The 24,810-nt window shown below is 37.4% G+C and overlaps 1 protein-coding gene and 1 long non-coding RNA gene across 3 annotated transcripts in view; one reads left to right on the top strand and one right to left on the bottom strand.

Annotated features, from left to right (window-relative positions):
• Positions 1-12,429: 12,429 nt before the first annotated feature.
• Positions 12,430-24,810, bottom strand: part of ASCC3 (activating signal cointegrator 1 complex subunit 3) — a 247,440-nt gene continuing 235,059 nt past the window's right edge. For both annotated transcript variants that reach the window (XM_015858848.2, XM_015858850.2), the window contains exons 38-42: positions 21,923-22,074; positions 21,240-21,390; positions 14,642-14,848; positions 13,151-13,326; positions 12,430-13,063 (exon numbers count right to left, since the gene is read on the bottom strand). In XM_015858848.2, the coding sequence (XP_015714334.1) occupies positions 12,916-13,063; positions 13,151-13,326; positions 14,642-14,848; positions 21,240-21,390; positions 21,923-22,074 (834 nt within the window). In that variant the 3' untranslated portion in view covers positions 12,430-12,915. The remainder of the gene's footprint in view (positions 13,064-13,150; positions 13,327-14,641; positions 14,849-21,239; positions 21,391-21,922; positions 22,075-24,810) is intronic.
• Positions 21,308-24,810, top strand: part of LOC107311927 (uncharacterized) — a 42,115-nt gene continuing 38,612 nt past the window's right edge. Inside the window, exon 1 of the long non-coding RNA XR_014944140.1 lies at positions 21,308-21,419. This is a non-coding gene — a long non-coding RNA (uncharacterized LOC107311927). The remainder of the gene's footprint in view (positions 21,420-24,810) is intronic.

Genomic DNA, 24,810 nt, shown 5'->3' with positions numbered 1-24,810 from the left:
ATTAGATGCTGGCATAGATTTCCTTCAATAGTCAGTTCAAACTGCCACAACTTAAATTAGTGGCTAGTATTTGGGATAACAAAAACCTTTAAGAAGAGTTGGAACTGATCACATATAAATGCTGATGAAAAAGATAGGCAAGGCTATAAATAGACTTTGGAACACAGAAAGGAAGTGAATAGAACATACAGAAAGTTATGGTTAGCAATGGCAGCAAGAAAATAATTTTTTAATTTGTTCAGTGGTATACTTTTATTTTTATCCAAATGTGAAAAGAAGATGTATGGCAGAAAAGGGTATAAATAGAACAGAAGAAAGGCTAGACAGATTGGGAACTTGAGATGAAGATGAGATGAAGGCTGAAATGAAAGGGTGAACATAATTATGGGAAAGGAAGAAGATTTAGGAAAACCAGAAGTTTTAAATAAAGGATTGATATAGCGTTATTATTGCTGTCTCTTCTAACATCACTATTCTCCATAGCTTGAAGTTTTGTTATTTGGGGAAGAGATGGAAGATCAATTTTGAATTGATGGGAAGAAGCTGGGTAAGGACACTTAAATGAAAAGATCAGTAGCAGGTAGAAGAATGAAACAATGGTTGTGGACAAAGGTTTATTTTATTTCATTTTATTGTATGTTACTGGTTACAAGATACTAAAGGGGTAGTGGAATCTGATTTTCAAGGAGACCATCTTCTCCAGTTACTCATAAAATTAACATGCGTACGCAGAGATCAGATTACAATCAGTAATCAATTTGGTCTTCCAAAAGATCAAAGTGATGTTTCTCTTCTAAGTTTAGGTGAGTTCTTGCCTTCCTTCAATAGGGATGGTGACAGTAACTATGAATGGTGTGTGCTATGTTCAAATAACGTGCATTTTCCTATAATATCTGTGTATTTTTACATACACTTATGACACTCTACCATGAATGTTTATTCTTCCTTCCCTGAGAACTACTGACATAACTGACTACATTTTAATGATTTCAAATGGTAGAATTCCAATTGTAAGGATAAGGAAGTGTATTTAATGTGGATTACTTATATCAAGTTGACATGATGCAACATGACAGATACAAGCAGAGATGAGTACATTAAAAAAAGGGCAATGCAATTTACAAAATGAAGACTACATACTTACGTAGGGTAATAAATGGAGAGGTAGTTTTGAATAGCAATCACCTCACCTCTGAGTGCACCCAGAGTGAAATTTAAGGTGTGATATGCTGAAATTTCCTTGAGTGGTAAATATGGAAAATTACATGTCTTAAAAAGAGACTGGATAACTGTACACGAAAAGGAAAACTTAGCACAAAGTTGGAACACATAAGCATGGTTTAAATTTGGAGCCCTGCCTGAAAATACAGGAGGGGTGCTTGTCTGTTTAGGATCCATTACTTGGAACCTTCCCCTGAAAAGAGTCTTGCTTCCTTTCAGAGCAAGAGGAAGGAAGGACTCTCTCTCTTCTAAAACTGAGCTGCTGTCCATTACCCCATCCTCTCCCATACAAAATTCCCTCATTCTGATATTTTTTCTCCTTTCTGGCCACATTTTCCCCTATTTTTCCCTAATGTGCCCTAATCACTATGCAGATGATAGTGGCATGCTTCTGTTAAAGCTATGCTGTCGTACAAAAATAATTTGATGTAATGAAAGCAGATGAGATTGTTTAATAAAAACAAGGAAGACTTTCGCCTCACAGCAGCCGCATCTGCATGACTCAAAGCTCCGTCTCTCCTTCGAGAAGGGATCATTATCCTGTTTTTCTCATTAGAGATTTTTTTTCATCTAATTTCATCCAATTAGCCATTTTTCATGGTCATAAGATACTTGTCTTTTTTTTTCTTCCTTCCTTTCTTTCTTTCTTTCTTTCTTTCTTTCTTTCTTTCTTTCTTTCTTTCTTTCTTTCTTTCTTTCTTTCTTTCTTTCTTTCTTTCTTTCTTTCTTTCTTTCTTTCTTTCTTTCTTTCTTTCTTTCTTTCTTTCTTTCTTTCTTTCTTTCTTTCTTTCTTTCTTTCTTTCTTTCTTTCTTTCTTTCTTTCTTTCTTTCTTTCTTTCTTTCTTTCTTTCTTTTTTTTCTCCAGCTAAGTCAATGGTTCCTAAGAATTAAATAACTTTTAGACATTACCTACCCATCCAATTCAAGAAAATATGATTCTTCTCCGAAATTGGAAGCATTTTAAAATCTGCAGCTGTTAATCTTAGAGTCTTAGATCTGAGAGAAGACATATATGATACTAAATGCCACTATTCACTAAATCCTTTGAAAGTAACAGCAGAAACAAGATTTGTTCTGATAATAATATATATTGGAAATGCATTTCATCCTCTGATCTTTGAAGCAAATGGCAATGCATAAACAGAGAAGAAATTTCAGCTTATTTTTCTCTCACTAACTGTTGCGATTTTGATCCAAGTCCTGTTTGTTTTCTTAGCAGCATTCACATTTCCCAAATTTTCATGGATTCAGATAAATTAATCCAGCTGATTCCTAAGACTTTCAGACAGATAGACAGGCAATGCATATTTATAAAATGAAAAAACAAACAAACAAAAAACCCCCAAACCAAAAAGAGTGCATTCTTGTCAGTGTTGCCTTGAACACAGTCATGCCATGTTTACAAATAACAGAACATTCTAGTAATCCACCTGGAATGTTTACTTCCAAAACCCACTATTTCTTAAAGGTTTTGGTCCTTTAAGGTCCCTTGAGGGCCATAGTCTTGAAAAGATTCAGTCTAGTTTTTGAGGCGCATTCAAAGTTGCAATAGAAATTTAGGCTCCCTTTCCCAACACAGTGTATTAGAGCACCTTGCTGGGCACCTGCTCCTGCCAGGGTGGGAAGCTGACGCAGGACCTAGAAGGCTGACATGCTTCTTCCCTACAATAGATATAAGACAGATGAATGAACTTTCACTCCTCTGTGGAGCGGAGCATGGGGGCCTCTGTCAGCTTTGGAAACACAGCTGAGCACCTCATACACACCAGACAGAAAGTGAATTAAATCTCTACAGAGATCTCTAAAAAGAGTGAACAAGACTTCATATGCTTAGCATTTTTGTCTCGAAGTATAGCATAGTCTTGATGCAGATATTTTGGTTTCAACAACAAGAGGGAAAAGGTATCATTGCATTATCATTCTGCGACAGTTTTCCAGGGAAGTCCAGATCATATCTATGTGTCAAAGGTGCTTCACAAATATGTTTTTCTATTTCCCCAGGAGGTAAAGAGAAAAAAATATCATGTCACATACCAACAAAATAATTATTTCCTGACTTATATTGTGATAGTATGATCATGCTTCGTTCAGCTTGTATAACCCAGATGTTCTTTCTTCTTCAGTGAAACAGCTATAGAGTTTGGATGTCATTGCTGTGTGTCTTGTTGCTGTTCAAACGGACATTTTAATTCCAGGGGACCAGCAATATTTCTTGTCTCGGAGGGGCTGGGTAAAGAGAGTTCATGTTCTAGCTCAGTCCCTTTTCCCATTGCAACTGCTTTCATTTGGTTGCTGGTTTTTAATTATTATTTCTTTTCTTTAATGATTCAGCGCAGGCTCTTATTCAAATATATATTTAAAAAAATCCAACAGATTCATGTATTCATGTAGACTAAAAGGACCCAGACAGCTTAGAACTTAGATTAATTAGCTCTAGATATACTTAGAACAGATGAAAGGCAAGATCTGGCCATCTTTCATCCTCACTAATGCCTACAACACATGGATGAATGGAAGGGCCTTTTAATGGAGATGGGAGAATCCTCTCAATTTTTTTTTCTCATCTCTCTCTTTAGTTATTACAATAATTTGAGAAAATAAGATAAGGCTTAATTGAAGAATTTTTACAGCTTCAAAAATGACATTTTATCAGAACCCGATTTTACTGTGGTATGACAATGAGTAATTAGTCTCTAATTAGTTGGATTGGCTGACAAATACATGATGGGAACTCACCATGTGTTATTGGCATCTGAAACAATTTCATCCTGTTAGCTGGAAGAAAGTATCACTGTCAAATATCTATGATTAATTTTCCCACGTTAGTATTATGTGTAGAAATTGAGTTATTTCTGTCCCAAGGTTCAAACTTGCTTGTGTGTGAAGAATGCTGTTTTTCATGTTTCTGTAGTGTAGTTAGAAAAAGATAGTGGCATTTCTGGACTCCTTTTACTACTGTTGCTCTTTCCAGCAATTAGTATTTTCCAGCCATAGAGTTACCCACACATGCATTACCTTATTAAGCGTCATTTTCTCAAAAAATGTGTGATTTCACCTTTGACAAAGGTCCTGACAATTAGGGTGAATCTTCTTCTTGGGGCTGATGATGTTCAGCACAGAATATTTTTCATTCTTCATTCCATTGCCTTCCAAATAAATAAGTCTACCCACCATTTGTCCTTACTTTCATTTGCTGCCTGTGTCACAATTTGTATTCCAAAATCCAAATTAAGGCCCTCCCCCAGGCCACTCCTGTGACATTTTTTGGGATTCCTGTGATATGACCTCTGTTACTGTGCAGTGGGGGATCTCACCAGTTCTCTCTGAATGGATCCACAAGGAGCACTGTAAGTCATCTGTCTGGGGACATGCTTTTACTGAGACTTTTGGTGGGGCAACTAATGGAAAAAGTGCTAATGGAAAAAAGCAGTAAAAAAACCTAATGCATAGTCTGCATTTTACATTCTTCTGGGGAGCTATTTGTAATGAATTAATTAGCATTATGTAATTAGGTGGGTGGGATGGGTAATCTTTTTAGACTTGAAGTAAGCAAAATAGGCTTAGGCAAAGTAATAGAACTTGACTTTGAGTTGGCAGAGCAGAGGGTGGTTGTGGCTTTCTAGGAACAGAGATGCAGAAGAGAGGCTTACTGGCTTAAGAGACTGCCATATTCAAATCAAAGTGATGCAGTATGGAGCTCATTAGAAGATCTGAGTACAAGACATTTTGTAAACATACTTAATTGCAGCATGGCATAATCATTGTGGAGAATCCTTTTCTATAGAACTTGTTTCTTCTGTCTGCATTGAATCCTCTGGAGGAATTTTTTTACCAAGAGATTTATTTGGTACAAACAGTACAATTTGTTTCGAAAGATGTTCTCTTAATATAGAAGTTCCCTTCACACACTTCATGCAAGCAGCTTAACCTCTCACTGCTACCAGTCGGTGACATTAACAATAAATTTGGTTAGCTCAGTCCCCAGCAAATAGCTTCAGAAAAATGCACATCAACATTTCTGCTGATGTCAGTCCCGGCACAGTGTGCTGATATGCAGTCTGTGCTGAAAATACACGTTGTTTAACAAGATGTGTTTTTAAGCAGACAGGTGGGAATCTAATATAGCTCACTGACAGAACAGGCACAGTGTGTAAGTGGAAATGGAGCGATCATTCTCAGTGGCAGCCCTGCTTACCTTTTCTGTAGCTCATGTGTCTGTCGGGGCACTGTGTCACATCCAACCCTTTTTCAGCCTCTATATTTCTTCTCATGAAACAGGAGAGTTCTCCCATCTCATAAAACAGCTTGCACTGGTTACCATGGAAGAGAGAATTTGGGGCAGAATTTTGAACACAGTGTTGTTTGGACTTACAAATGCATGGGTTTAATTGACTGTCTATAAGTGAGTATGCAGGTATCCACCCCCACCATATTGATGCATCCACATAGAACAGCAGAGGCGACACTAAAGAAGACATGCTGTCTTCTGGAGCCGCAGCTGGCTCAGTGATGTTGAATTTCTTACCTATGATTAAACCAGTAATGAAGGCTCAAATTGCTACCTAAATGTAGGTACTCTGTGCTATTTCAGATGCCTCAGGTTACTTAAGGTCTTCTATTAATTAGCTCTCTACAGATGGCATGCATTCTTCTGAAGCTGAATGCAGCAGCCAGCTGAGATGCTCTGTCTTAAATGGCACTGGCTGTGTATGTGTCAACAACCAAATCAAGGTATGTAATTTCACTACAAAAAAAAAAGGATACCTAAAATTATGTAATGGTGTTTGGATACCTACATAGTTACATGGACGCAAGGCCTCTAAGATTCTGCCATAACTAAGAGGCTCATAGGAGCTCTAATAGAATTTCTAATTAGAACTTGTAATAGATTTTGGTGAGCAGTTCAGGTCACTCTGGTCTCTCCACAGGGAGAGGGCTTGAACCAGTTACCTAAGCATAGGCAACTACTGCCATACAGGATAATGCAGAGTGGCCAGGTGTTTTGGAGCAGACTAGGAATGTGTTTCTGAGTTAAATCCCTTACCTGCTCTGCTTCCAGTGTGCTGATACACACTGCAAAATGTACTTAGGCTTAGGAACAGGATGTATCTGGCTGCAGTTAGCCTAGAAGATGCAACATAGGACTGCACCTGGAGTGCTTTCTGAGTCATGTGTATGCAGTGCATTGGACTACACAGGAGCTGTACAGTGTACTGTCCTGAAAAGACATAATGGGAACATAGCCCTCAGCCATTTTTCATTCAGCAGATCTGCTTGTACTGGTCTGCACTACTTGTGACTGTAACTTACGACAGGTGTGAAAGATTTAAAGGGGCTGGAAGCCAGGTGGGATAGTCTCCTGATTTCAGAAGGGTTTAGGTAGTGCAGGCAAATGGATTAATTACGTATTTCATCTATAAGAATTTCAACACCTCACAGTTTGAGCTTTTGTTGTGACTGCAGTGCTGGAGGGAGATGCCTCCTGCAAACTTCTAGTGAAGGAACGGCAGCTTCATATAAACACACCAAATCTTGTTTACATTCAGTCATTACTTCCCATATATTTCACCCTTTCAATAAACGTCCCTAGAAATAATGAAAATTGCATCACCTTTTTCTTTGTCCAGTGATAGTTTCAGAATGTTGGATTTTTTTTCTGTGAGTCAAAAGCGACGCTGTAGTTTGTTTGTTTGAATTAGAATGCAATTTGGTATGTTGCTTGGATTTGCCAGAATAACAAACTGAAGAATGTCTAATTTCACACTGTAAGTGTCCTTGGTATGACCCGTGTGTGCTTCAGCTCATTTTCTATCCAAAGTCTCTGAGCTTTCAAAAAATCAATTTATGTTTTTGGTGATTTATTTCCCCCTTTTAATGTGTGCAATTTCAATTGGCCTAACCTTTCTTGTTCCATCCATAGCTCTTTAATGCCCATTTTATCTTCAAAATCATATGCTTTTTTTATCAGTTCTTACCTGTACAACAAAAAGCTTCTTTCTGCAGCTCTTTGGGGGATATTCAGAGCTTTCCCATCCTTATATTTATTAACATAGCTTATATAAAAGCACTTACACAAATTTACTACTTCATGTGGGGTGTAAAGCACATTTGAATGTGTGGATGGGTTCTTTTTATACCTGTGGATTAGGTTTTTTGGTTATCACATTGACTACATGGGCTAGAAAGGTGTCCGTACCACATCACAGAGAAATATTCCTTCTGTGATTTGAAATTTGCTGCCACTGCCATGGATAAATGTCTCTGAACATATGTGATGTGTAAGGTGAAATAATACAAAATATGGTAATAATACAGGAAAGACGGTGATAGATATCCAAAAGGTTATCTATAGGAAAAACGCACCAATATAGATGCCTTCAGTCTGGCTGGAAAATGCTGAGGCTGGCTACCTGAACTCCACAAAGGAGCAATCTCAAAGAGATGCTTGTTTGTTTTCTTGAGCAAGGGAGGAGTTTAAGAATTTGGATTCAGTCTCTGATGTGCAGAACAGGCACATGGGAGGTGCAGATGTGCCCCTACAAATGCAGGAGAGGCTCCTTCTCCTTGCAGAAATAGAAAGCTAAAATTACACACAGTACTTGAATTTAGATACAGTCTATCAGTGAATGCTCAGGTCTTATACTAGGCTCCAGGATGGAAGTTGGTGACAGAGGCTTCCTGAAGATTCCTTCAGAAAATGTTCTTTAGAAACAAACTAGTAATGAGGAAGAGGAACTTGGGGTCAGATGGCAAAATCCCTGGATTTATCTGAGTGAAATTTGGGCCTCCAAAGATTCAATTTGCAATGGAAAACAAAGACTGCAGCTGTGAAGCTGGTGTCATGCATTCAGGACCTGGCCAAGAAATGAAATCTTAAGTAACGTTCAAAATAATAGGTTACATTATGAAATCTCCTTAAGAAGAGATGGGGAGTGGTTGTTCATATCCAGCCCTTTAGCTTCTGCAAAGTGCTGCTGTAAAGCCATTAGTGTGGCAGGCAAGGCAAAGGTGGAAAGGGTGTAGTTGCATAGGCAGACTGGCAGATGAAGAGCACGGACACAAGATGCATTTTTTGCTTTGTTTCTCTTTCCAAATTTTGGAAGAAGTATGATACATAAGCAGGCAGGTGTTAACTGCAGCTGCTCCCTGAAAGGAAAACAGTGTAAAAACCTATTGGCAAACTGGAATGAGAAATCTAACATCAGACCTTTTTGTATGCACTGTCAATTTGCTCATCTATCCATAATGCTGATGCATCACAGAAGTATTTATTTTTATCATTGTGTTTGATTTTATAACTTTTATTATACAGCTGTTCTCAGTTTTCTCCACTAAATATTACTGGATAGAACACAACGATTGACTGTTCTGAGCAGCTGTTTCAAATGCATCAGAATTCTTTTTTTAGACAATTCAAATAAACACTGATTCTAGGGTCATAATGACCTGATGCAGTGGTATAGGCCTAAGGAAGAGCGGCTGGAAAACTGCCCAGCATTAAAGGACCTGGAAGGGCTGGCTGACAGCCAGCTTAACATAAGCCAGCAGTGTGCCCAGGAGGCCAAGAAGGCCAGTGGCACCTTGGCTTGCATCAGAAATAGCATGGTGAGCAGAACCAGAATAATGAATGTCTCCTTGTAAATGGCTAAACCTCAGGTTCTGTGTTCAGTTCTGGGCTCCTTGCTACAAGAAGGATTTGAACCACTGGAGTACAGAGTGCAGAGAAGAGCAACCAGGCTGGCAAAGGGACTAGAAAACAGGAGTTAGGAGCAGTGGCTGAGGTGATTGGAGTTGTTCAGTCTAAAGAAGAGGAGGCTGAGGAGAGCTGTCATTGCTCTCTACAAACACCCAGGAGGTTGCAGAAAGGAAGATGTTGGTCTCTTTTCACAGGTAACAAATGATAGGATGTGATGCAACAGCCACAAGTTGTGCCAGGAGAGGTTTAGATTAGGTATCTGGAAGACTTTCTTCACAGAGGTGGTCAAGCACTGGAAGAGGCTGCCCAGGGCAGTGGTGGAGTCTCCATCCTTGGAAGTATTTAAGAGATGTGTGGACTTGGCACTGGTGAGGCCTCCCCTTGAGTACTGTGTTCAGTTTTGGGCACCTCAATACAGAATACACATTGAGATGCTGGAGCAGATCCAAAGAAGGCTTGTGAAGGGCTTGAAAAATATGCCCTATGAGGAGTGACTGAAGCAACTGGGATGGTTTAGTTTGGGGAAGAGGAGGCTGAGGGGAGACCTTACTGCTCTCCTCCAATACTCGAAAGGTGATCACATTGAGAGCAGGGCTGGTCTCTCCTCACTGGTGACAGGACAAGGAGAAACGGCTTCATGTTGCGCCAGTGTAAGTTCAGGTTGGATATCAGGACATCTTTACAGAAAGGATTGTTAAGCACTGGAATGGGCTCCCCAGGGAGGTGGTAGAGTTACCATCCCTAGATGTGCTTAAAAACCATTTGGATGTGGTGCATGATTTAGTGGAGGGCTGTTAGGGTTAGGGTTGTATGGTTAGGCTGTGTGTGGTTGGACTCAATGAGCTTTAAAGACTTTTTCTGAGCAATTCTATGATTCTTGGCACTGAGGGACTTAGTTTACGGATGGACTCCATAGGTAAGATTGATGGTTGGACTTAGTGATTTAGAAGGTGTTTTCCAATTTAGATGATTCTATGATCCCATAATCAATTTGCTTATACTTATTCTATATTACTTCAGAGTTTGTTTTTATGAGACAAGGACTTCTGCGAAAAAAAAAGTTTCAGCTGTTATTTAGAAATTTAATTAAACTATTTCTAAAAACAATTATAATACCAGGAAACGAAAGGCTATGTTTCCAAACCAAAGTACAAATGGTACAAATGACATTGCAGAATCTCTTTAATTGATTAACACAGAATACTGAAGCTATTGTCCGCTACTCTGTATTTACTTGTGACATGCATGTAGAAAGCAGTAAGAGCCAGTATCATCATGCTGGTATGCTGTTTGACTGGAATGGCTTCTTTCTCCTAATTAATTAAAATTGTTGAGGGACAATATATTGCTTCACTCAAGCATTTTCCCAAAGAAAGGACTTAATTTTTGTGACAATTTACTTGCAGATTAGAGAAAACAGTTCTTTTAAAAATAGGCGTAGGTCCAAGCAAATGGGTGTATAATCAAATTTTGCCTACAAGCTTGAAAAAAAATAATCTATTTGCTGAGTGACACACTGCTATAATATACTGAATACGGTCCAAAAAGGAAAGAAAGCAAGAGCATCATCTATCAGGCTGATAACATAGTAACAACTTTATTAATGTTGCATCTTTTGCAATAAAGTCAGCCTGTAATAGTGAAACAAACATTTTAGATACTATCAAATGATGTGAAGATCTGTGAAAACACTCAATTGCTGAACTGATTATTTATATAAACTGACCACTTATCTTAATTTTAAGGCAACAGAATGTATGAAATAAATCTTATTAACTACTGTCTCTTTGAAATTGGCCAGCCTTCTCTTTCCTGCAATGTCATACCAATATGACATGCTGGCATGTCATATTTGAGGAAGATGATTCTTCCCCTCTCCTCATTGTCGGTGGAGCTCCACCTGGAGGACTGTTTCCAGTTCTGGGCACCCTAGTATGAAAGAGGCATGGACATATTGGAGAGAGTCCAGTGTACGGCTACAAAGATGATGAAGGGTCTGAAGCATCTCTACTGTGAAGACAGGCTGAGCAAGCTGGGACTGCTCAGACTGGAAAAGAGGAGGCTCAAGGGGTGTATTATCAATGTCTACAAATACTGAAAGGTAGAGAGCAAAGAGGACACAGCCAGGCTCTTTTCAGTGGCACCCAGCCCCAGGACAAGAGTCAGTGGGCACAAATTAGAATGCAAGAAGTTCAGTCTGATTGCCCAGATAGAACGAAGTTTCATTCAGTAGCTGATTGGACGTGATCCTGGGGAAACAGCTCTAGGTGGCACTGTGTGAGAAGGAAGGCTGGACCAGGTAGCTTCCAGAGATCCCTTACAGCCTTAACCATTCTTTGATTCTATGTCTGTGCACAAACACAATCATTTTTTTTTTTTTTTCCTTGATATACAAGGGCTACTCTGACAATAATGTCTCCTACATTATTATGTCAGCACATGGCATCAGAGGTGGACGTTGGTGCTATGGCAGTAGAGGGTGAACCTTCCTGTCAGTACTCTATTACATTTTGTTGCCATGCAACAGATGGCAGCCGAGGGACAGTCTGACATAATGGCACCTGACACGGAAGTGCATACAAAGCAAAAGGGTGTAACTGAATTCTTCCATGCAGAAAAAATTGCACCCATTGACATTCATAGACACTGGCTGAACATTTATAAAGACCAAATCATGAACCTGAGCAGAATGAGGTGGTTGGTGGTACTTTTCAGCAGTGGTGACAGTGACATAAAAGACAAGCTGCAATCTGGGTGGCCATGCACAGCTGTCACACCATGAAATGAAGAGCATCCTGATCAGCTTATACACACTAACAGGTGGATTATGACCAGGGAATTGTATACAGACCTGAATACTGACTTCAGTGCATTGGAAATGATAGCGGCAACATTACAATATTGAAAAGTTTACACGAAGTGGGTTCCACACGTTCTCACACAGAAGCAGAAAGAATACTGTATGAAAGTTTGTCAGGAACCAATTGATCCAAGATGAGGCTGAAGGTGAGTTTCCTGGATTGCATCATTACTGGTAACAAGATGCAGTATCACCACTACAAACAATGGAGTGGTGACGTGAGTTTCTCATCAAAGAAAAACTCCTCAGCAGGTAATGTCACGTGCCCTGTCTTTCGAGATAGGAAAGGGGGGATCCTTCTGAACTTCATGGAACTCAGACAAACCATCAACTGACTGCTACATTGTGTTGCTGACTAAACTGAAGGCTTGAACTTACAGAGTCAGAGAAGACGACAACCTTTCTCTTGCAACATGATAGCAGCAGGCCTTATTCCAGTTTGAAGACTGTGCAGCACATTATAAATCTTGGTCCTAAAAAGTCCACTTTATAGACCGGGTCATAAGAAGATTTACTGCGTGTAAGCTTATATTAATAATATATATATATATTCTCACTTTAGATTATCATCTTCAAAGGGTAGCATGCATAAGGGAAGGATTTTGTATTACGTCATAAATTTCACACTGAAAAAATCTAATGAAAAACACTCTTACGGATATATTTTTATTAAACATGAAATGTAACATATCCATCAATACTTTCAGCATATTTTTCTTAGATCAAATTTTGTATTTTTTCCCTATAAATTAAAAAAGTCATCTATTTAAACTGCATCAACACATGGGCTACAGAACATTTTTTTCAAAATGACGACGGTAGCCCTAAATTTGCGCAAATTACGGTAACTTTTATTTTGATGTGTCAAAATTGAATTACGGCAACTCTAGTAGGAATAAAAGAGATCAACATGACTTCTGAAAGATCAACCAAGAAAAGACAAAGTTTTATAAAGGAGTAAGGCCACTGTGGCTAACTCTGTGTTACCAGAGTCAATACAGTAGTCACTTTTAATTTTTGAGTTGTCTTGAGGTTAGAAGTTTGGTTCCACTAAGGCAAACTCACTTTTTGGGTGTCCAAAATGACCAGATATGTTGAGGGAAAGACCAGTTCTTTTAAACATATTTTTCAGATCACTTTACTTCAAAGTTAGGTTACTCATAGCATCAGACACCTCTGTTGTGGCTTGTGCTGAAGTACTACCTGGTATAATATTCAGGTAAATATCATACTGTTGGTCCATGCCAAGATAACTGTCGCTCATGATATACAGCGTGTAGATACACCTAAAACGGTAAAAAGTAGAGTCATTAGTTTGGCAATTAGGTTTCAGCCTAATCATTAAGAGATCCTAATTTTTAAATCTGACATACTTTCCAAGGGTCTCTGGGGTGTAAAAAGCAACAGAGACAGTGTTTCTATTTCTGACATATCCAGTTCTCTTCAGAGCAATGAGTTCTTTTTTGTCAACTTCTCCCAATATTAAAAACCATCCTTCATCTTTAACTTTAGGGAATCGAGGAGTCACTGCTTTACTGTCTTGCTTTCCCTGTTTGGAGTAAGAAACATTTTAGTTAAATCTTCTTTTCAAAATATCATTCTTTCTTGAATGAGACACAACACAAAAACGCATTCATGAATTTTTATGTAACACAATAATTTACAAATTAAAACACTTTTGTTCATCTCAAAACAAACAACAGAGAAAAACAATTCCAAGGAAAAAATAAAACAGAAACAAAACAGAATAAATGATACTATTCCACTTACTTTGTAAGCTTCTAAAACTTGCATGAAAATACCATTTCCCTTTCTGTAATTTCATCTAATGTTCTCCAAATACTATTATCAGCAGAAAGGTTAACTGTAAACCTTGTGTCTTTAAATAATGCTAAACAATATCGTTCAAGATAAATATAAACATAAAAACAGCAACTGAAGTATTTATTAAATTTTCAGATAGCAAAAAGAAAGATTATTTCTTTAAGACATTGACTTTACCGCTGTAAGAGGAATATACAATGAGGCACACTTGACCACTGTTCATTTGGTGCTCTGTAGGTGGAAAGGTTTTTCTGAAGATTTACACAGAAGAAAAAGCACCATTACCACAATAAAGCTTCTGCAACAGTTTGATACAGCTGTTTCTTACAAAAGAGGACTCAAATTCTGGGAGAGGTTTATAAAACAGTGATCACTAAAAGAAACACTCCTGCTCTGCTCACCCTTTCAGTGGCTTCCAGTTAGGAAGGCTGTCTCAGTAACAGGAACAGCAAACGGGCTTATGAAGGAGCTCTAAAACTTTTTTCTTCCTTAAATGAGAAAGTCTCCCCTTGAAACTAAGGTGATTATATAAAATATGAAGAGAATATGTAGAGAATATCCTCAGTAAAGGGCTGAGGATGTGTTACAAGTAAAAACATAGTTATAGGTATGTATGTATTTACAGGTATGTAGTACATGTGAATATCACAGGTTCACTTATAAATTGGTTTGGGAAACAGGATACGTAAAAATATCTGAAGTAGGAGTTTAGGGATGGCAGGTAATTAAATTAAAGTAAAGTTATTGTACCCACTGTTTTATAGTTATCCAAGCATGAGTTTCTGGTTTGTAAAAAATAATGACTTCTTTTTCATAGTCTTTAATTGGTCTAGGATTTTATCTAAAGAATCTGTTTATTATGCTACTGCAAAAACCATCCGCTTCACTTCTAATATACAAAAGGCTTTGAAAGCGTTTACAAATTACATAACTCTCGAACCATAAAAACACCCTGTTATGCTGTGTAAAGCATTACCAATAACGTAAATGGAATATTGGAAACTTGTGCACTTGCTGAAGGAAACAATAAATTCATCTACCTGGTACCCCATCTGGGTTCTCTGCAGATGTATCTGGAGCACATATTCTTGATCAGCTTGTAATTTGATCCATCTTTTGTCATCTCGTGTGTCTGCTGTCAAAGTGGGAACAGGCACTTCATTCTGTGGCTGAGCTGGGTCATCCCAACAGCCCTTAATGCTCAGGCTAACGTTTAGAATTGGCAAACGGGACAAGAAATTCCAAGCCTGTAGGAAAAATCAGATCCCTGTGGATTAGAAGATGATCCATACAATTCAGATGACAGTCATTATAATAAAAACAATTCAATGTGCAGCCAATATATTTATTCTACACCAAGAATAATTTATCTGTATAGGAATATTATACTTAACAGCATGACTCTTAGAATCATAAAATACTTTCCCTCAACCTCTTGCTCTAATTACTTCTAAGCAAATAAAACAAATGTGAAACTTCTCAAGCAAATTAGACATGCCTCACTAAGATTACTGATGCCTGAACACAGGAAAAATTCTTTACCGATTCCGATTAAAGTATTTTTTTTTTCTTATAAGCCACTTAAAAACTAGTATAATTAAGTTTTAAATTAAACTTCTTTAGCATAGCCCATAAAGAACAAGACACTGCAGTTCTAATTAGCAATGGGCAAATCTCAGAGAGTTCAGAGGATCAGTTCAGATAATTAACAAAACATTCAACTGCATATCCAGAGTTATCCTGACTTTTTTTTTTTTTTTTTTTCTTTTTTTAATATTTTCTTCCATCCATCTTCATGAGCCCTTCTTCTTTTAATCCTTCTGAGGAATCTTAAGTCTGTCATTTCTTATGAACTGCAATAGGCCCTCAATTTTCATCTTTGCACTGAGAACTGTTGCTAGAGACATACACTTCACATAGGAGAATGGGACAATTTCTTCAACTTCACATTCATAAAGTACCCAGAAAATGCAGCCCTATGTATCTCCCATATTGCCTTCATCAAACAAGCAAAAGCACCTTTGAGAAGTTGTGATAATAATGGAAGGAAACAATGTCAGCTTTCACTTATTAAATTCAGCACAGTTACAATTTTTTAGGAAGAATCATAGAATCACCAAGGTTGGAAAAGACCTAAAAGATCATGCAGTCCAACCATTCACCTATCACTAATAGCTCCCACTAAACCATGTTGCTCAACACAACATCCAGTTGTTCCTTGAATACCCCCAGGGTCGGTGACTCCACCACCTCCCTGGGCAGTGCATTCCAGCGCCTGACAACCCTTTCTGAGAAGTAATGCTTCCTAATGTCCAGCTTGAATCTCCCCTGCCATAGCTTGAAACCATTCCCTCTGGTCCTATCACTAATGACACGAGAGAAGAGGCCAACCTCCATCTCACTACAACCTCCCTTCAGGAAGTTACAGAGAGAAATAAGGTCTCCCCTGAGCCTCCTCTTTTCCAGGCTGAACACTCCCAGCTCCTTCAGCCTCTCCTCATATGGCCTGTGCTCCAGACCCCTCACCAGCTTTGTTGCCCTCCTTTGAACATGTTCCAGGGCGTCAATGTCTTGCAGTGAGGGGCCCAAGAAGAAATAGCAAACTTTTCTGAAGAATGGAAGCAGTGATTTGTGGCCTCACTATGGCTGGAGAAGATAGACGAGGAGACGAGGAGAAAAATGAACAAAAAAACTCCAACTGCCACACTCTGCCTTACCCTTCTCCTCCTCTAACCCTAAAACAAAGCGGGGATGAGCACTTCACTGATGTTTTCAAAATAACCTATAAAAAGCTAGGTAAAGGAAAGGAAGGAGAACAGGAAAAGGGGAATATTGATCTTGCTAAAGAGCCAGCAAATGTCAAAACAGAATCTCATGAAAATGAAGAGGGTAGGCACAGTCACATGGGCAATACTGTCATAGAACAGAAATGTTTTCTAAATAAAAAGGCTAAGTTATACATAAGTGTATATATAATATATTGTTTTGATTATCTTGTGTTTCAAGAAAATCTATTTTCATTTGGATTGTGTTTGATGCGTCCCTGACTATTTTTTCTGAGGTGAAGGGTCTGGAGTCTTAATAAAAGGAAGACCAACTTTTTACATTGTCTGACTATGTTATAACAAGGGGGAATGGCTTTAAGATAAAAGAGAGGAGATGCAGGTTAGACGTTATGTGAGATATTTTTACAGAGAGGGTTGTGAGGCACTGGAACAAGTTGCCCAGAGAAGCTGTGGATATTCCATCCCTGGAGATGTACAAAGTCAGGCTGGAGGGGAGGCCTTGGATAACCTGATATGGTGGTTGGCAACCACTCATAAGGTGGTTGGAATATTCTGATTCCAGGGAAAGATAATTTTGCTTTTTTGGAGATATTGCTATCAAGATTTACATTTATAATAATAGCATACATCGATACATAATTAGGGATACAGCAGACAGGGTAAGTAGACCTAAAATTGCATTGCCGTGAGGAAAAGGAGTGTATACCTTTCTTCCCTGGCTTCCATGCCAGCTAGCTGTCCCTCCTCCATCCCCAGTGTGCTACTACTGCCATACTGTGGTTGTGCAGCTAGATGGATGAGCTTGCTAATCTAATAACTTAGATCAGCCTAAAGCTGATTGTGGAAGCATATTCTCTAATCCTGTGAGCACTCTGAATAAGCATGAATCTTCAGTGCCACTGAATGAAGTGCTCCTACCTCCTCCCCTGCTGGCACAAGCATTCATGTAGCTGCTTGGCTGCAGGCCATTTTGACAGTCAGCGAGAGGGTTGATATAAGCCCTCCTCTCCTTGTCCCTAGATGCTCCTTCCCACCTCCTCACTCCTCACTCCATCAGCAGCATTTGTGCAGCTGTGCGGTGAGCTGGGTCAGGAGAGGTGAAAGTGGCACAGTGAGGGCAGAGCTGCCCATTTCAGCTGCAATGCAGACTTATGTTGGATTAAAATGGTTGCATTACCATAGCCTGGGCAAACTAAATGAGAAAACTGATTTAGACTAAAACTAATCTCTTCCCTTCTTCCCTCTTCTGTGCTGCATGAACAGCTGTGTCCATTCAATGGAGAAGATGGGGAGGGCCAGCTGCGAGAGCTCATGGAGTTGCAGTGTAAAACAAGACACTGATGAATTATACTGATGCAATGCATTAAGAGTTAGCTTAGAAAAGGCAGGAAAATTATAACAGGGAGAAGATAACAGCTATAAGATAAAGGGAAATGATATCTCCCCTTCTGTGTCAAGTCTGAAAGGAAGTGGGAATAAAAGGCAGCACCCTGAAGGAGAAAAGTTCTTAGTACTTTGCCAAGATTTTGCTACAGTTAGCACAAAAGGCCGTAATAAATTCACCTCCAGCAGATCACACTGGGTGAGACTACCTGTGTAGTTACATCTTAACTCACAAATAGTTATCTGTTTAATTCAAAGGCTTTTAAGATCAAGTTTACTGCAGGAACTTCACTACTGTGTGAAATTCTCAGTGCACCAAAGCAGAGTACTGCTGTTTCTGTGGAGGTACCCTGTTCTACTCCCGCCCAGTGATCACCCCTTTTGTTGTATTTCAGATATTATTTACCTGGAAAACTTTAATGCTTATTATCTTGCAGGATGTGGACTGTTACAATTACCTTAGAACAAAATTTAATTTCAGCAGAGGTAGACCTGTATTAACTCATTCTTTTGTTACCACCTGTTGCTCAATTGAAGATTCTGGATTGGTCCTATTAATACTGTACAATGTCAACATATTTTGCATGTCAAAGGTTATCATGTTCCCATGTACCCTTGATACTGAATAGCTTTTTAATTGGATAAGAAAGTAATTGACTTGACTATCCTGGCCTTATATGTTTGAAAACTAAAGGTGAATTCAGTACTCCGTGATCACAGAGGTATCGTTGACAATAGGCTGCCTTTTTATCATCCACATAATTTGGAGAAAATAAAGCAATGCTTTTTTTCTTGAGGAAATAAGTCAACAGACAAAAATGAAAACTGAGATTATAGAAACACACACACTTCCTGAGTAGAAGCACCTAATACTAGAGCAGAGACAGCACCCCCTTTCAATCTTGAGATTTCTTTTTTTATTTTTTTTTTCTTCTCTCTTTTGATAATATAAACATCAGCTTAGTATTTTACAGTGTGCCAGAGTAAAGGACTTAGAAACTGAAAAAGTGTTGCTAAACACATACCATTCAGAGAGAAAACAGGAGTTATTTTAGAGTTACAGCCTAAGTTCTGTTTTTGAATATTAGCTGTCAGCATTTAAAACCTATCTGACTTTTTAGTGAAGTTTAGGCTTACAACTAATGTTTGGAAAATTAAACACAGGCTCCCACATCTCTTAGGTATGTACTGACCATTTAATGGTTTCATTTTCTGTACTTTTTACTATACGATGATAAAAGCATATATTCTTCCTTTAATTGTATCAGTGGACCCAATATGTGCATTTATATATCTATGTCTTTAGCCATCAAACCCATAGGTTCAAATCCTAATCACGCTAGAAACTCCACACGAACATTTGCTAACATCATTAACAGTTTTGCCAATAAACCGTCTCCCCAGGACTTAGCCTAATGTTTCAAATCCATGAGCAGCCTCAAGAGCTGTTACTTACAAATTAATTTCCAATCTGCTTAAAAAATAGTTTTTTTCTTTCCAAATATGACTTTTTCCATTTCCCTTCTTCCCCAGATTTGTAAAGGACAATTAAAAAAAATTTTTTTAACCATTTTCATGCTAGTAACCGGTTCATGATACAGGTTCAACAAACTGAGTGAGAAGTAAAGGTTTATTAGTAAAAGAATGGTTTAGGCGTTTTTGTGATGTAGTTACCACTTGGTTTGACTTTAATAAGATCTGGTTTCAGAATGCTAGGTTTAGAGTCTGTAATTTCATTATAGAGACTACGTAATTTCTTTATTGGAGGTATTTTCTCTACGTTGCCCCTTATTTAAATGCACATTTGAAAACCTTATATACAAAGACACTCATCAGGAAGTCTCAATATAAATTTTGATTATGTGAAAGGTATTACAATAGATTCTTAATGCAAAAAATGCAATAAATTATAGGAAATATTCGTATAAAAGTTTCACATTTTCAATGATGTGTAACACAGTCATGACTTTGCTATAACCAGTACGGCCATTCCCAAGTGACAGAAATGAATCTTCCTCCTTATATGATGCTGAGGTATTGTTTTTTCCTCTTATATGCATCTGTATTTACCAACATAGGCATACAGAGGCACAGAGTCATTCACAGTGTGAACATACACAACACATACACACAAGCTATTTTTGAGGAAACTGCTAAGACATTTCAATACCAGCCAAACATATTTATCTGAGGATTAATCTTCATCTATTGAATCAGACGAGAACACTGCCATGCATACAATTATTTAATTAGCAGCCAAATCCTCTGCCAGTCAGCAGCCGCTCCAGGCATACTGATGGGGCAGTAGATGCAAATCTCACAGTAGTACTGCTTTTTCTCATTACTACTGCAATTAGCACTTAAATTGATGCTTTAAACATACTAATTTCTGGAATAATTCAGGATTTGTATGTTACCTGGGATCGCCTCGCTGCAGAGACGACACCAGATTGCTACGCAAATTGAAGCACTTTTGAGCCAAATAACCATCATCATATCAGACAGAACCAATTTGCATTTGCTTTTAAAGATAACAGAATGGCAATTTATGCAAATAAATTAAGTAAGTTTACTTCTGAGTTCTCCCTGAACTAATTATAACAATGTTCTAATTTTTTATCACATCTAAAACTTGGACTGAAATCAATGTGTATTATGTTAGAAATCTGTTGTTAAATGAAGCCTTGTTTTGATGTCAATACATTTTCTTAATTCAGAATTTTGATGGTAATTTAGTTGCAAATGCAGCTGTCTGTTATAGATATTTAAATACTTTTCTTCTTGTTTGCAAACCAGTGAAATGTTTAACTGAAGCTGAACAGTCAAATACAGGACATATTGCTGTGCTTTTAAGTATTCATATAAAAAATAATTTGAAGTTTTCCACTTTCACACATTTATTTGAAATCGATAGCCTTATCATGTGAGGAATTCTATAGAATATAGTCGTCCTTTGCTGAAAACTGCTTGAAAAAACAAATGAAAATGAGACTCTAGAGCAGACTCGACATTTTTTGTCCCCACTGTGAAATGTGAAAATTTCATCTGCTTTCTGTTTCAAATAGAAAATGACTGCTGAATCTTTTACTAAGGGTATTCTCAGAAAATAAGGTGTTTGGCAGACCACTTCAGAAACCAGCTACGATGACATTTGCAATGCATGATTCCTAGAGCATAGCTGGCTCTAAAAAGCTGAATAACACTAAGCAGATTGTACAACCTAGACAAGCATCTTTAGAGTGATGAGATGTGTTAATACCAGCCATAAACCTGACAATGTTCCTGGTTAACAGAGAACAAGAGAAAACCGTCTGAGAAGAACCTCTGTAAAGCCAGTAGTGATTTGAAATTAGAGCAATGAACGCAATTTATATAGAAATAACATTATTTACTGAAGGGAAGAGAGTTCTTTCCAAACTACTCTTCCTTTCCAGTCTTACTGATAATGACCACTGATAGGAAGCATTACCTGTGAAATGTGTGCTGTTTGCAATTCACTGTCCACAATGGAAGCAAACACATTTTCTCTTCCTTCACAGGCAGCCATAAGTTCAGGAAGACACTCAATAGGACCTTGGTAACCTCCATGCACACTCTTCCTTTTTCCTTGGCTCCACTTTCTGATACAGAATGCAAAACAGAGGGACAGGTAAGAAAAGCAAACATTTATTTTCCTTAGTTTGGATGGTAAAACTTGATGCTGGTTTCTGTTATCAAATCTGGTCATTTATTTTTGGGCAGCATTAATTACTGCATTGTCTAGACATCAATAGAACTTAGCATTATCTATGATTCTGTGACAGGTACAATATATTTTTAGAATGGATTAAAACAAAGAGGTAACTAATATATGGAGTTGCATTTGCTAGAACTTGGAACTCTTCCAGTGATCTCTTGTTCATTTCTAAGGAATCATGGCTCTCAGAATAATCTGTGAAGGTTAATTAATCGATGAACACTGGAAACAGAAACATTACATGGGAAACCATCAGTGTGATTACATAATAATAATGGTAATTTTTATTATTATTATGAGTTTTGCTTCTGTTACAGTAATGAACATTCTTGGGCACAACAATGAAATTCAAACACTACCAGCAGCCAAGTTTTAATGAGACTGAAAACTTGCAAATGCTTAGAAGAGTTACATACTGAAAAAGATAAAGGTGTTGTACTTCTATATTGGGCACAGTAAGCAGGGAAGAGTCATGTATCCATCTGCCCTGAACCACCATCTGCACCAGGTTGGTTATATTCAGAGCAGCCACCAGCCAGCCATGATGTGCTGTAACATCCAGCATCGCCTAATAATAAAAAAAGAAGATGCAAGTCTATTTGTGTACCTGGTTCATATAAATAAGAACATTTATTATTTATTTATTATTATTTATTTATTCAGTGTTTAACAAACAAGAATTTCTAGGCCTTCATTGGAGGAATTTAGTTCAGCTCCTACTGATGAGAGATCAGTTTGGATTAATCTTGAACAAACATGGATTAAATCTCACATCACTATTAACCATTACCCTTGAAAAGGCGAGCAATTTACACCACATTTTTGGGAGTTTGGGAGCAGACAGTGAGCCTTCTCCTTAAAAATAACCTCTCTATTACATAAGAATATCTCTATTACAAAAGAATAGATCTTAAAGTTAAGATCTTAAAAAGAAGATCTTAACTTCCTTCTTTAAAGGAAGAAGTTACAATTAACTGTAGTATCGAGTTATACTTCAACAAAGGTTTATGAGAACAGTGTAATTATTCAAAAACTCCTTGTCCTATTTAAGAAGAACATTTACTTTTGTTCCAAAATTAATACTAATGTCACTTAGCAGTAGCAGTTGCTATTATTTCCATTTTAAACCTAAGGACTTAAATAAATATCTCCTGAATGGGACTAGACAAAAACCTAACATTTAGCTTAATGGCCATACCAAAGTTATGTTTAACACTGAAGATTACAAAACAGTTAACAGATTTTGCAAGTTGAATAAGATTGGTCAGAAATAACATTAATTTTTGTGTTATTTACAGCTGATTGTTTTGAGAATGAGGGATGTCTGGCTGTCTCTCTTCTATCTCTATTTTGAATCTGAAAGTAACGTAAAAAATCAAGGAAGCAAGCAAACAAAAAATCCCTGTCCAGCTGCACATCAGACTTTGAAACTGCTAGCAGTCATCCTTCCTTTCAGGTCTTGAGAGTTTCTGTATCATTTATACTTCCAGCTAATTTGCTTTAGACAATGCAAGTAAAAGGTATGCCCTAAGTGTCATTAGCGTTAAAATTTAACTCCGCAAAATTTGTTAGAGCATACATGATGAGTGGTCCTACATATGTATACAAAAAAAAAAAAAAAAAAAAGCTGCTTAAAAAAAAAAAAATTTGATTTCATTAGTCTGAAAGAGTTCTTCAAAAGGAGAACAAACTGAGTACGAGCTTTTAGATTCAACGTGAGTTTTTAAAAATACGAGTATGAAGTTATTTGAATAAATGTAAATATATATATATGTACACATTTATATATAAATGGTATACTTTTATACTGTCTACAGTACATTAAAACAATTAATATAATTTATGGGAGCACTTTACCTGGTGAAGAAAATTATCCTATATGCTCGTTCTGCTGCTAATTTTGTTGTTTATTACCCTTGTTATAATAATAAAACTTGGATATTCATACTGCAGCTCTCTAACTCAGTAGAAAGTCATGTATTTAAAAGTGGTTTGCCATATAGTAAATCTGTAGTTTGACCAAAATACTAGAAAATTATTTTTTCAAGAAAGCAAGAACATATTCTGGTATATTGAATAGTTTCTACACTTCAAGTACTGTCTTCTTGGTATTAGGAAAACCAGTTTGATTTCAGGACTAGGGTTATGTTTCCATGGGCTTTTCTTTTCAAGACAAATTATATTCTTTGATATTTCCTTAGGTAGCACCTGCATCATTTTAACCTATTTTCCAGACACTAGTGTAATGATGAGGAGCTATGTAAGTCTTTATGTTTAATCAAATGTTTTACAGACAAACAAAAGACAGCATTTACTTAAGGCAAACTAAACAGTGAAATCTTCTTTAAACAAAGGAGTTGTTTACACACGCAGAGCTATTTCAATTAAATTACACTGATTCTGAAGAAATGCTGAGTTTAGAGACACAAGTTAGTTTCAGTCATGGCCCATCGCACAGTTTATCTTAGCAGTTTATAATGCAATTTCAACAGGTTTTATTTCAGATCAGGGAGATAAGAGCAGTGACACTTAGAAAAATATTTAGCCTGTTGTCTTGAATTGCATAAATGATGTCACGTTTCTTTTGAATTGTGGATAAAGTGCCTTTCAGCTAATAATCATCTAGATTTAACATTTAAGTTGGTTTTATTTATGTTTTATTTATTTATTTTTTTTGAGGAACAGCCATACCACTTTGAAACACACATTCCCAGTTACCCAAATAGTATGTCTCAGCCCCAGATAGATTTCTTGGCTGGCTGAGGTAATTTCCAGGCATGATTTATTCTTAAATATTAGAAATTAAGACTATACTAGAAATTACACTCGAAGGGATCAGTTTCATGGCTTATAGATGTATGGAGAGGCTCACATAATTTTTCGTCAGATAAAGACAGAATTGTTCTCAGAATTTGTCAGAGTGAAATCTAACACTTTAAACTTACGGGACAAGACCTTTTAAATTTATAGGATGAGTCAACTTCCATATTTTGAAAGATAACCAAGCCTCCACACATATTGTCTGTGCCTCTCTGAGACTGGTGCTCAGGCAGCATTTTACCTCCCTCCTGTTTCCAACCTACTGATTCACACTTTCTCCTTTCTGCTACTCTGAAATAGCCTGAAACATCACCCTCCTCAGTCATGATCTACTGTTGCATATACATTAATAAAAACAGGTGAAGAGATATCCTATCTTTATGAACAGCAAACATATAGTAAGCTTTATATTTAGTCAGCATAAAGCAGTGGTGTTTTCATAAAATGCTTCTGAGGATACACGTACAATACTGTTTCAATTGTT

The sequence above is a fragment of the Coturnix japonica genome, chromosome 3, assembly GCF_054131305.1.
Source record: "Coturnix japonica strain WE chromosome 3, WE-NBRP24, whole genome shotgun sequence".
NCBI classification, from domain to species: Eukaryota; Metazoa; Chordata; class Aves; order Galliformes; family Phasianidae; genus Coturnix; species Coturnix japonica.
The sequence above is the reverse complement of the archived record's forward strand: the minus strand, read 5'-3'. Positions and strand labels throughout refer to the sequence as shown.